General features: G+C 39.9%; 1 protein-coding gene across 5 annotated transcripts in view; it reads left to right on the forward strand.

The window, feature by feature from the left end:
- PCSK5 (proprotein convertase subtilisin/kexin type 5) overlaps positions 1 to 13,657 on the forward strand; it is a 285,728-nt gene that overhangs the window by 70,629 nt on the left and 201,442 nt on the right. For all 5 annotated transcript variants that reach the window (XM_039544180.1, XM_039544177.1, XM_039544178.1 and 2 more), the window contains exon 4: positions 13,333 to 13,476. In XM_039544180.1, coding sequence (XP_039400114.1) covers positions 13,333 to 13,476 — 144 coding nt within the window. The remainder of the gene's footprint in view (positions 1 to 13,332; positions 13,477 to 13,657) is intronic.

A 13,657-nucleotide genomic window follows, 5' to 3' on the forward strand; every position in this document is an offset into this window, starting at 1 on the left:
CGGGAGAAAGTGATTAGAGCTGGGTGAATAACTGATTTTTCAGTTTGCTGGAAGTTATGAAAAATCAGGAAAAAAATTGTTTTGTGTCAAACTAAATTTAGAATTTTCAGCAAATCAAAAAAATTCTTTCCAGTCAAATTAAACGTATACTTCAACCCGAAACATTTTGTTTCCAGGCATTTTCAAAGGATTAGATTCACCAAACGGTGGACGTGGGGAGAGGGAGACACAATTCCTTAACTGTTCTGCTCCTGCAGCAAAGAATCCTGTGGCACCTTATAGACTAACAGACGTTTAGCAGCATGAGCTTTTGTGGGTGAATACCCACTTCATCTTGCATCCAACGAAGTGGGTATTCACCCACGAAAGCTCATGCTGCTAAACGTCTGTTAGTCTATAAGGTGCCACAGGATTCTTTGCTGCTTTTACAGATCCAGACTAACACGGCTACCCCTCTGATACTTGTTCTGCTCCTGGATCAGCAAAGCTGTATGCTGCTCTTTACACTGGGCAGGTTGGAGAAGCCCAGTCTAGCCATAACTAATTAAGCATTATAATATTCCTTTAAATTTCACCAATTTTTCACCACAGCTGAGGGGTTAAGTGACTTGCCCAGAGCCATGGGGCACTCAGTTTGAGTTGTGGGATCAGAACTCCAGAAGTCCTGACTCTCCACCCCTTCCTCTAACTGCTAAACCGCTTCCCTCTCATTTATCACGAATTGTTGCCAAATACTGCAATTGTCTGGCTGTGCTGGTGTAACTAAACCTAAATATGGGCATTTATTCTTGCAAGCCCTATGGACCAATTTTTCACTGTGTAAACCTGAACAAATTTACAATAAACTGGCAGCCTTGCATTGTAGTTTACTCAGCATCAATGAACTGGCTGGATTCCTCAAGCAAGAAGGGGCAAATTTGCTTCAGCATAATTTGCTCCTACTTTTAATGTCACAAAAGCCATACTGCAACTACTACTACCTCCCAAGTTCTAAGGGAAATGGGTCACATTCTGAATCTTCCTCTGCCCAGCTGAGAAAAAAGTTCTGCAAAGAGGTAATTATAGGTGAAAAGGTTATAAATAGAATCTACAGTTTTGCAATGGTGCTTTGGATAGAAATTCTCCAGAGGGGGGAAAAAACCAGATCCATGTAATCTCCAGTGACTCTTAGACACAGATTCAATAGAAGTAACACAAAACAGCGAAATCAGATCAGTATGCACAGAGAGAGAGAGCAAAATCAGAATGGAATTTTCTGCCCCTTCAGTTTAAGACCACAAGTCTCTTCACGCAAGTATGCCAGGTAAGAAGAAAGGTGTGTCAGTCCAGAGGAGAGAATCAAGGGGTAAAGTTACTTTCTTTGGCATTATCAAAAAAATAAAATAAAAAATCAGTGCTTTCCATTTGAAATTCCATCAAGAATGAATGTTGACAGTTTCAGCATTAAATCCCACTCAGCACCCTGGTAGGCTGTAGGGTGCAAATGTGGGCGGGAGGTCAATGGCAGCCTGGGCCCTGAGGCAAGGATGCTCTGAGACCCAAGGGATGACCCTGCAGATCTTGGTACAAATGCAGATGCCACACCTCCTGCCCTCTCTACTGTCCTGCAAACCCCTCCCACTGGAGGGAGAGATGGGTGACATCAAAGGCAAGGATATTTCCCCCCCTTTTACATGTGATTTTCTGCAGGAAAGGGTGAGATAGGTTTCCGTATGGTAAAAATCAAAACTGCATAAAATCCAAGGAGTGCAAGCCTGGGAACACAAGGAAGCTCAAACGTCAATGTATTGTGGGATTTTACAGCTGGCATTCTGTGCACAATAAATACAGACAAGATAATTGAATAATAATAAGAAATTACTTTACTACTTGAGGGAAGCGTGTGTTGAACTGTTCAGCCTTTTACGAATATAAACACCTAATGGAGACCAGGTTTCTGAAGTTCAGAATCAATCAGTTAACTCTTCTTTTGTTCCACGTCCATGTGTGTCTGCACCTCAGGTTTGGAGAGGGACAGAAAGAGGCTTTATTTTCCTCACAAAACTTGTGGTTTTTGCCCCAGCCAGGATGTGGATCACAAGTGATCCTGATGTGACCTTCTAAGGTTTTCACACTCAATGTTTGAGCAAGCAACTCAACTTTTAGGCATCTGTGCAACCCAAATTGCTGGACCTATGGAAAGGAAAAATCGAATGAACAACTACAAAATAGGGAATAACTGGCTAGGTGGTAATAATGCTGAAAAGAGTCTTGGGGTTATAGTAGATCACAAATTGAATATGAGTCAACAAAGTGATGCAGTTGCAAAAATGGCTAATGTGATTGTGAGGTGTATTAACAGGAGTGTTGTATGGAAGACACAGGAGGTAAATTTTTTTTTGTATGTGAGGTCTCAGCTGAAGTACTGGATGCAATTCTGGGTGCCACACTTCAAGAATGATGTGGACAAATTAGAGAGAGAATCCAGAGGAAAGTGACAAAAATGATTAAACTGACCTATGAGGAAAGATTAAAAAACTTGGGGTTGTTTAATCTTCAGAAAAGAAGACTGGGAGGAGAACACACAATAGTCTTCAAATATGTTGAGGGCTTTAATAAAGTGGACAGTGATCAATTGTTCTTCATGTCCCCTGAAGGTGGGACAAGTAGCAATGGGCTTAATCTGCAGCAAGGGAGATTTAGGTTAGATATTAGGAAAAGCTTTCTAACACTAAGGGCAGTTAAGCTCCAGAATAGGCTTCCAAGAAAAGTTTTGGAAACCCCATCATTGGAGATTTTTAAAAACAGGTTGGGGAAACACCTGGCAGGGATGGTCTAGGTTTCCTTGGTCCTGCCTTAGCACTGGTGGCTGGACTTGATGATTTCTGAAGGTCCCTTCCAGCCCTACATTTCTATGATTCTATCATCATTCACATTTTTATATTTACATTTTTCCTCCTACTCAGTTTTGCTCTATGATTGATTTCAGCTTTGGGAAGATGGTGCAGGGAGGTACATTTTAAATCTCCCTGTTCTACAGAATGCATTTGGTCCATTGTATTTAATGATTGCCAAGGTACTCAGATTTAAAACTTGAAACTGTGCATAATCAGGAACATTTTCTTAACATTATGAATTTTACTCTCTGTGTGATCATCATGATAGCTTCAAAGTACAAACTGACATGGTAAACCCTCCATTAGCCTTGTTGTGAGTGGTTGCAGTATTGAGTAAATAATGTGCAATTTCCAAATTGTCTGCTTACAAATTTACAAGATGTCCTTAATAGCTCCAAAAATCTCATTACATTATATCAAGTAAATTGAAAATATCTTTAAAACACATGTCGCTTACTTATATCATACACTATAGTAGCTTAAAAAAAAAAAGCTGAAATTCTCTCTATGGCACAGACTTGTTACATTTCCATGAGAGTTTTCTTTTCTCTTCCTTTTATTATGCTGCCACTTTACCTTGTACGGTATTTTTCATACAAATTGTATCCTACAACAATTTACACAGTTAAATAATATAGCCATAAAGCTGAAAATAACAACAAAGTGAAGGAGAAATGAAGAGGCATGAATAAGGGAGAAAAGATATGTTTTCAGCCAAGATTTGACAGGAGATAAGGCAGAGAGATACAAGAAGTCAGTTCTATTTGACAGAAGCTGTGGATGTGAAGGTTCTCCTCCCAACAGGGGCGAGACTGTGTGAATGAACTCAGTGAATGATGACAAGTAAAGGGAACAAGGAGCCTCCAAGAGACAAGGTCATAACAGTAACACAAAGCAAAACACTATAGAAACGAGACAAGAATCAATGATTATGACATTAGTAATTTGTAATGTAGATTAATTTCTGGGTGTGTATTGTGTTTCCCTGCTTCATTATGCTCTGATCTCTTTAACTCTGTTCTGGGCCTTCCTGTCACCCACCACCTCTCTTTTCTTTCCCTGGCATTGATGATCTCTGAAAAGCGTAAAGACTTTTATTGATAAATAAAGCTGTTTGTATCTCCTTTCTTTCAAAAGATAAGGCCTGGTCTACACATAGATTTTGTACGAGTAAAACTATGTTAGTTAGGGATGTGAGCTTTTACCAAAATAATTATATTGGTATACTGTGAACGCAGTTATACTGGTAAAGGTGCCTTATATTGGTATAGCTTTTCCCCCTTCCCTACAGGAATAAGCTATACTGGAATAAAGCATTGCTGTAGTGGTATAGTTACAGCAATACAATTTTTGAGGACAAGGAAGTCCTAAGGAAATAAAATCAACTAAAACCCTCCATACTCTACTCCCCACCACACTCTCAAAACAACTTGATGTAGCACTAAGGCAATGACTACAGTGATGTTGGCATGTAGCTTGCAGACACTGCACACCCCTCAGCACAGGTATACATAGAAGTGAGACACTGCTTAGGTGAGTAAAGACATGCCCAGAACTTTACGGTATATACCCTAGACATCTCTCTACATGTCCAAGCACTGCCTCGCACACCTACACTACACCGCTGCCTTCTCATTGCTCGAGATGTTTCCCACCACAGTGGAAGGCTTTGGATCCTTTCCCTGCTGCCAACGCCTTCACTGCTGTATGTAGCTACACATTGCAGTGTGGATGAGGCCTGCTTTTCTCTGTGGCATGTAGCTACACATATCCTGCATGCCATCGCAAGTGTAGATAAGGCCTAAGAGGGTAAGTCTACACTGCAATTAGACATCCGCAGTTGGCCCATGCCAGCTGACTTGGGCTTGCAGGGCTCAGGCTAAGGGGCTGTTTAACTGTGGTGCAGACATTCAGGCACAGGCTACAGCCCAAGCTCTGGGACACTCCCACCTCGCAGGGTCCACTTCTGATTTTAGTAGTTTTCTGGTCATGATAGAGTCATTCAGGGCAAACAAGGCATGCATTTTAAAATGTGAAATATGAGTTTTGTGTAATCACATGACTCCACGGCACTTTAAGAAAAGGACCATATGTCATGAGACTCTCGATAAAATCCTCCGATACTTCTTTCTTTTGTGGGAATTAATGGAGGTCACATAAAAGCACAATGCACAGGCCATAATGGAAAGAATGATGTATTTGTGGAATAATTCCCACTTCTTGAATAACACCACTCTGGGTGAGGCTGCACAACTCAGGGCAGGGAGCAGTCACTCTGTGCATATGCTCCTTCCAACAGGATTTCCACAGTTTTTCTTAGGCTGGAGTTAAAGCAGGTGAAAACAGCATTAACTTCTGATCCACTCTGATGTCCCCCCAGGCTGAAGGGAGTAGGGTATATGTATAATGGAAGCATCCTCAGGGCACGTGGCTACCAAGTAAAGGATGGTGCCACAGAGTCCCAAATAAGGCTCTGAATCCAGGGGTCTGGATGGATTCTTTCTTCATGAATTCCTAGGATCCACAGGATTGGTAAATTACATCTTCAACCCTCTCTGTGATCTCAAAACTCATCCCACATGCGGGGAGCATTAGTAAATATTTTTTGCTAGGTTTACCTCCTGCATGTTTTACTGCAGAACAGTATCATATGATGCACCGTTTCCCTTTTTTCAAAAGGAATTTAGTGAACGTTGTTTCAGACCAAACATTTTGCCTTAATAGTGACTTTTTTTTGGTTTTGGGTTTATATTTGAACCATAATTAATTTAATAATTAAATTAATTTAGTGGTATCATGGAGCTGATGATACCATCAGTCAACATGCAGCAAATCTGTGTGTGTATAGTCACAAGGTTAGTTATCACCAAATAAATATGAATACTTGATAAACTAGTACATAAATTTAGCCCCCAAGAAAAGCTTTGAACCTAAAGTCCTTGGTAGAATAGATTCATAAATTATATGTCCAGAAGGAACCATTACAATTATTTAATCTGACTTCCTGTATAACTGGCCAGAGGACTTCTTCCCTAAATTAATTTCTGTTTGAACCAAAGCAGATGTTTCAGAAAAATATCCAATCTTTATTTAAAAATTTCCAGTTATGAGAAATGATAACATAGTCTCAGTGTATATGTGAGCTAACTATATTCTGAATTGTTCTCCTCTTGGAAAGACTAGAAATTTAGTGTCAAGTCACAGAGTAACCTGAGTCATGAACTCATTTTTTTCATAGAGATAAATTAGGTTCTGTTGTCTTGTTCTTGTTTCCCTATAGCCAATAGATAGTTCTATAAATATAAGGAATCCATTTACATAGATTCCCTGTTCTGCTTCTCTGTTTAAACAAACGTATCAAATAACGTATGTTTATGATTTGTTTCCTCCCACTGGCCTCTAAATATATTTTACTTATTTACTTGAAAAATCAATAAAGGTCAAGAGCCAAATTCTTCTCTGGTGTAACTCAGTCAAATATGTTGAAGTTATACCAGGGTTGAATTTGATGCTAAATATTTAATACTGTATATTTTTCAAATATTTCATTGGAAAGAGACCCAGATGGGAAAAAGTAGCAGTTCAGTAAAATGTGTTCTTTCAGACGTCAAATACTAGTTAATCCAAAGCATCTCAAGCATGAGATGAAACAGTCCCTATAATATCTCCAACTTCTATAGGCCTTTAAAATGCGGTGATCCAAAACTGTTCAGGGGTGAAACTCAGAGGAAAAGAAGTTTCTATGCAGACAGTGTTTCCTATTTAACATGCAATAAATATTAGATTACATTTACGAAAATGAAAATATTTATTTCCTGCAAAAACTCCTCCTAATCATTAATATCCCCCTTTCATTTATTGCTAGCTCTGATGGAAGAGTTTCTACTCAACATTAAAAATCTGATAAACACACTTAAAAAAATTATTTTAAAAAATATTATCCCTCAGTAAACACAATTTACTAACTGCCTAATTTGAGAATATGAAGAAAAATGAATTAATTAATTCCTGAGTTATACTGTTCCTGAAAACATGCTTTCTTTGTTTATATTGAATCATATAAGCCATTTTAACAGTGGATCTAGCTATCTGTTTAGACTTTTAGAAGGTCATCCTTCACTGTGGTAACTGATGTTTCCTCCTCTTCATTCAAAATGAAGCTTGTTTCATATCAAAAGTACCAAATTTACTTGAACCTGGCACCAGTAAGCCAACTCCACTAAAGCTAAGAGCAACTAAACTCTGCTGCTTGCATATATGTTGTACTGACCATCCTGGCAGCTAGTGGTTAACCAGATGTCCAACACTGAATTTCTTCTCACAGAAGAGGCAGAAAGTCTCGTCCCTTGACAACCCCTTGGTTTACCACCTCTTGGCTCCATGCAGTTCTGTCCCCTCTATGCATGGATTTTAGGGGTTGATCAAGGCCAAATAATTTGCCCTTGACCATTCTTACTGTTCTACCTGTGTGACCCTGTGCAACATTACCACATCATATATTCTACCATGCTGTATAGTACAGTGGATGAAGCTCCTAGACTTAAAGAATGTGTACCATAAACTGCAAGGTCTACTGCATGTGGCAAGACTCTTTTTACTGTGTGAAAATCAGGAAGAGACTGTCTTTTTACAAGGTTCTTTTTTCCCTGTTAATTTCTGGTTGGGGGCGGGGAGGTGGGGGGGCTAATGGTTGGAAGATTTACTGGGCTTTAAAGTACTTGTACTGTTCTACCAAATTAGTTCTAAATCTGCCAGATCTTTGACATGATCTTTAACCACTGTTAACTCAAGAACTGCTGGAAACCAGTGCTTTGTACCATGTGATAGCTTTCACAGGGCATAACATCAACAATTCATGAGAGATGGGCTGTTAAAAACTTGTCAAAGAAAGAATAGAATGCCTTATATAGCTTTCCTCGAAATTCATTTTTGGCTCTGGAATGTCACAAGATATTGACTTTAAGATGATTACTGGTTCCTCAGTCTATCAATTCCATTTTGGTATTGATCCATAACTAGATATAGCCAGTATCAGACCTCTGAAATTAGCACATCAGGCAGAAAATGTTAAAATAATGATAACGACAATGAGCTACATTTGTAAACATTTACTCAATGTGCAGCGGCAATCAAAAAAGCTAATAGAATGTTGGGAATAATTAAGAAAGGGATACATAATAAGACAGAAAATATCGTATTGCCTCTATATAAATCTATGATCACCCACATCTTGAATGTTCCATGCAGATGTGGTCGCCCCATCTCAAAAAAGATATATTGGAATTGGAAAAGGTTCAGAAAAGGGCAACAAAAATGATTAGGGGAATGGAATAGCTTCTGTATGAGGAGAGATTAATAAGACTGGGACTTTTCAGCTTGGAAAAGAGACAGCTAAGGGGGGAAATGATAGAGGTCTATAAAATCATGATGGGTGTAGAGAAAGTAATTAAGAAAATGTTATTTACTCCTTATAGCACAGGAACTAGGGGTCACCAATGAAATTAATAGTCAGCAGGTTTAAAACAAATCAAAAGGAAGTATTTCTTCATACAACACAGTCAACCTGTGGAACTCCTTGCCAGAGGATGTTGTGAAGGCCAAGACTATAACAGGGTTCAAAAAAGTACTAGATAAATTCATGGAGGATAGGTCCATCAGTGGCTAGGGATGGTATCCCTAGCCTCTTTGCCAGAAACTGGGAATGGGTGACAGGGCATGGATCACTTGATGATTACCTGTTCTGTCCATTCCCACTGAAGCACCTGGAATTGGCCACTGTCGGAAGACAGGATGCTGGGCTAAATGGACCTTTGGTCTGACCCAGTATGGCCATTCTTATGAGAGAGGCTGTAACACAATAACTACGAAACTCCAGGCAAGTCTGGCATTGAAAGAATGTAGCAGATAACCGAAAACCCCTTTAATAGCTGAATCACTTCTTTTAAACACTGTGTCTGTTTCTTAATTGCAGGAATAGCTTCCAAACTGTCCACATCCAAGTGATTCTTTTGGCCTCTCACCTCTGTGAGACTTGAACTGCAAGTCTGAGGGAAGCTCTAGATCAGTAATTTTCCTCAAAACAACCTTCTCACTTCCTAAGCATTTTTGGAACACAGGAGTCTCTCTACCCCTGCAGACGTTTCTGATTAATGTTAACTGTAGTGTCATAATGTTTTGCAGTTAAACAGTACAAAGAGAAACATCATCCTTTAACTGCTTTTTTAAAAACTCAGTCAAATTATATTGGTTGAGGGGTTGTTACTCCTTTCGATGATATCCTTCAGGCAGTGGGCAAAAGCTAAAATGATGCTCTTTTACTGTGACTAAACTAACTTGTCTGTGGGAAGGTAGGATTCCATGTACTTGCCTGTTCTCTGTGGAGGAGGTGAAGAAATCAATCAGCAATACTTACATGGATGGATCTGGTAAAAACCTGCTACTCCCAAGGTTTTGTATGTTAACAAAGTTGGTTGCTGTGGGTTTTGTTTGTTTGTTTGTTTGTTTTTTGTCTGGTTACTGCTGGGATAGATTTGACCACTAATCAATATTTTAAAATAGCCAACCAAAAATAAAAATGGTCCTTAGAACTTCACATCAATAGAGGTTAAGATAAATTAAGCCTCAATCCTGCAAATTTAACTTAGTGTGTCTGACTATTCCCATTGATTGAAGTAAGATAACTCATGTGCTTATGTAAAGTTAAGCAGGACTGGGGGCAAAAACTACAACTGCATACACACAAAAAAATCATATTCCAAAAAGAGGGAACAGAGTAAATACACTGACATTATTGCGAATTAATAAGATGCTTCAGTACTTGCCCATTGACACAAAGTCCAATTAATTTTAGGCACTTGCTTTCTTATTTTAATTACTATTCATTATTTAGGTAGCTCTGTAAATCTACACAATGCTTTCAGATATTTAAAACACAAAGTCTCTGTCCCAAGGATCTGACAACGTAATTGAGACAGATGAATATGAAACACAAAATAAAGATTAAACACAATACAGTTAAGGAAGAATGATAGAATGGAAGTCTGCACAGGAGATTTCTTGCTAGAAGTGATTTTGAAGGAGAGACTTAAAGAGGTGGCAGAGAGAACTTATAGTGGACAAGAAGTTGGAGGCTGTTCCTCATATTGCACTATGGGATGGTGCTTTACTGCACTGTAGTTGAGGTTGAAAGAGCATTTATGTTAAAAGCTAAATTTTCAAACTGCTTTAAAATCTACAGACCTAATCAGATTGGCTAGTTCAAAGTGTGGGGTACAGTTTGTGGTGCAAATTTGGGGCGAGAAGAACTGATTGTGGGGCAGAGGATTTGTGGTGGAGAAAAGGTTAAATTTGATGTGGAAAAAAGAAAGGGAGCCAGAGACGAGAGAGAATGAAGGAGATGGGAGCATGGAGGCAGAGAACTGCTCAGAGCAGCAGGAGAGGAAGATGATTCTAATAGCAGCATTTTGCCTAGACTAGGAGAGAGAGGTGAGAAGAGGACGAAGAGGCTCCATAGGCATGGTGAGAGATGACAAAGATGTTGTTAGTAGTCGGGGTTGAAAGAAAAGGATGGCTTTTAACAAAGATGAGCTGCATCTTCAGCTGTTGATATGTGCTTGGCAGAGATGGGGATGGGAATGACGGTGGCTTTATACCACCTTTACATCCCTTATATGCCAGCTATGGTATGGCCGAAGGATGGGCTGGGTGTAGAGATATGCCAGCTCTATACTGGCTGGAGATTCTCCTTTGCCGGAGGATTCTTCGACCACCCATTTAGTTTGGCTGTCTTCTCAGTGCTGGAGCATAAAGTGTGGGCCAGGATCTGGCCCAGTATATTAGAAGAATCAGTGAATCATTCACTAATGGGGTAGGGGTATCTTGTCTTGCTTTTTTGTATATATGTGCAGGAAAGAGACCAATGAGAACCTCTGCTGCTTCCCCAGAAGCAGATATTCAGGCATGGGCAGCCTGCTGACATCATTGAGAGAGAGAAAGGAGTCATCTTTTGGTAGAGGTCCAAGGGCCTTTCAGGGGAAAAGGAATCAAAACTCCAAACATTTGCCCAGGGCAAGTGGTGAGACTAGACTAGTGGTTCTCAACCTATTTACCATCGTGGGCCGCATCCGATACTACCCGTATGGCCCTGAGGATGTCACATGGGCCACTGAGCTGTGCTGATTGGGCCGCAAGCAACCCATGGGCCGCAGGTTGAGAACCACAGGACTAGACCAAGAAGCAGAGCAGCCAGAACTGCTAGTTCTTCCCCAGAGGGAAGGGGTCAAGCCTAGGAACAATGAAAGGGAGGAGAAGAGGAAAGATCTAGTGGTGGGTTTCATGTTGGTTATTGGGAGTCATTTTTCCCTTTCCTCATTCCCAGCAACCAGGAAGAAAGGAAGGGTGAAGTTTCTGCATTTTGTCAGACTGGAGCGATTATGTGCTGTGTTTCCTATCAGGCGTTGCCACCCTCTTCCCTCTCACCCGCTAGAGAATACTTCACTTTTAGTATTGGCTTCTGGCTAATAAGTCTACTCCTCTAGCTAACAGGTGTCCGGTATGATCATCTTGGAGTGGTGAGTCAGCATGGTTCAGTAAATTGACCCTGGGGCAGGGAGGCTTGAACTCCCATCCCACTTCTGCCTCTGACTTGCTCTGTGACCTTGGGCAAATCACTTCACCCTTCATGTCTCCGTTTTCCCAGCTGTAAAATGGCTGTAGTCATATTTATCTACCTCACAGCTGTTTTGTGAAGATTAATTTGTTGAAGTCTGTAGTGCACTTTGAAAAATACAAGGGAACTCTGTGTGTGAAGCACCGTTATAATCTTTAGTACTGCAGTGATAACACCATCCCGGATGATGTCATTGAGAGAACCCACCCAGACTTGATGCAGAATTATGTGAATCTTCGCAGTAGTTCAGAATGCTGTTTTATTATTGTTGGTATATCACAAAGAGTCTTGAGCAGTCACTGCACAAAGTGTGCACAAAAGGAAGTATAGAGTGTTGCTAACCTTATAAAACAAGCTGTCTGCACATTTTTGAATGATATACATAACTCTACTTTAAAACCTCATCTAGACATTCTTTGGAGTTGATCCCTAAAGTTGTACAAATGCCTTGTTTATACAATGCTTAATAGCAAACTTGCTTTAGTAACCTCTAATAAACACTGTGAAAGCCACTGGTTTGTATATTATATCAAGGTGCATGGGGGGTGAATGGAAGGAGGCAGTGGTAAGAGCGGTCTCAGAAGTAATCTTACATTCATTCACACCACATTCTGTGCTAACAAATTGTCTTCAATGGGGTTAACCCATTCCCCTCCCCCTGTGTGTAAGTCAGGGCAGAAGCTGTCCCTTTTTATTTACTTGAACTGTTTACAGTTTCCAAAATGCTAAAACATTACATTGAGGTGCATGTGCAAGGAAATGGGGAGGGGGGAAGTGAACGCTCAGAGCTTTCATGTGGCTACTGTTGCTATGATACTAGGTTCAAGCATTTTCTTTCTTTCTTTCTTTCTTTCTTTCTTTCTTTCTTTCCTTCTTTTTTTCCCTCCTTGCTCTCACTGAGTTGGAGAAAAGCAACACTGATGAGGGTCTGAATGGTTCGGGCTTCATAGGGGACCACTTTGTGTATAGGTCAGAGAGTTGCTAGTGGGGGTGTATGAATACCCAAGTGTCATTTCTCATTTCCATAACAAGCCAGATTTTTTCATGTAAACGGGGGATGTATTCATGTCAGAGGAGAGTCATTCACTTTTTATGTACCCTAATTTCTCTCCACACCCATTCCTCAGCAAGTTGTACCCCAACACGTTGACTTGTAGCCATCTACAATTCATCAGGCACCTTAAGCTGCAAGTTTTTCAGAGGGTTGTTTTGGTTACAGGTTCTTAAGTGCTGCTCATCTCCTGCTGATATTGCACAAAACCTGCCAAAAGCCTTCTTTTGTAGATAGAAACGAATGTGGATTAGTTTCCAGACATCCAGTAAAGAAATTATACAGCACGTAAGCTCCAAAAAGCAGGTTTTGTTTCCAGGGCTGTTTCTCTACAGACATTTGTCTGCTTTTATCCACATATGATTTGTTTTGCTGAAAAATTCAAATGCACATTTCCAATGAGCACATCTAATGGTCAGAAAAAAAAATGTGTTTCATTTTATACAGGGCTTCTAATTGGGCATCATAACTAATAGCCGCCCTTTCCTACTGTTCAGTATTTAAAAAGAAATAAGCAGTACTAGTGATTTCCATTTCATTTAGCGTTTCTTTTAAATTATCCTGGTATTTGTTAATGAAGACACTGATCTTCCGTATCTGCTATTCAAATCAATACAGTCATCTGCTGATAATTTAATTGGTTATGATAATGAATAAGCTAATATCCCAACCCTCCCTCCCCCCACTGTTCAATTATCTCCAACATCCAATGCATTTATCTCCTCTTCTCTCTTTAGCACTGCAGTGATAACACCCATCACTGTCAGTCAGATATGAACATAGTAGGTGCTTGGAAGAGAGGCTACACTGGAAAGAATGTCGTGATCACCATCCTGGATGATGGCATTGAGAGAACCCACCCAGACTTGATGCAGAATTATGTGAGTCTTTGTAGTAGTTCAGAATGCTGTTTTATTATTCAGAATTAAGTTTGCTGCTTGTAGAAAGATGATTGTTTTGTTCTGGTTGATGGAGCAAGAAAGAAAGAAAGAAAGAAAGATTTTCTATAACAGCAACAATAATAGGAAGGAAATTACAAAAAGTTATATTTTTTCATATGGA

This window comes from Mauremys reevesii, linkage group 6 (genome assembly GCF_016161935.1).
Source record: "Mauremys reevesii isolate NIE-2019 linkage group 6, ASM1616193v1, whole genome shotgun sequence".
Classification (NCBI taxonomy): domain Eukaryota; kingdom Metazoa; phylum Chordata; order Testudines; family Geoemydidae; genus Mauremys; species Mauremys reevesii.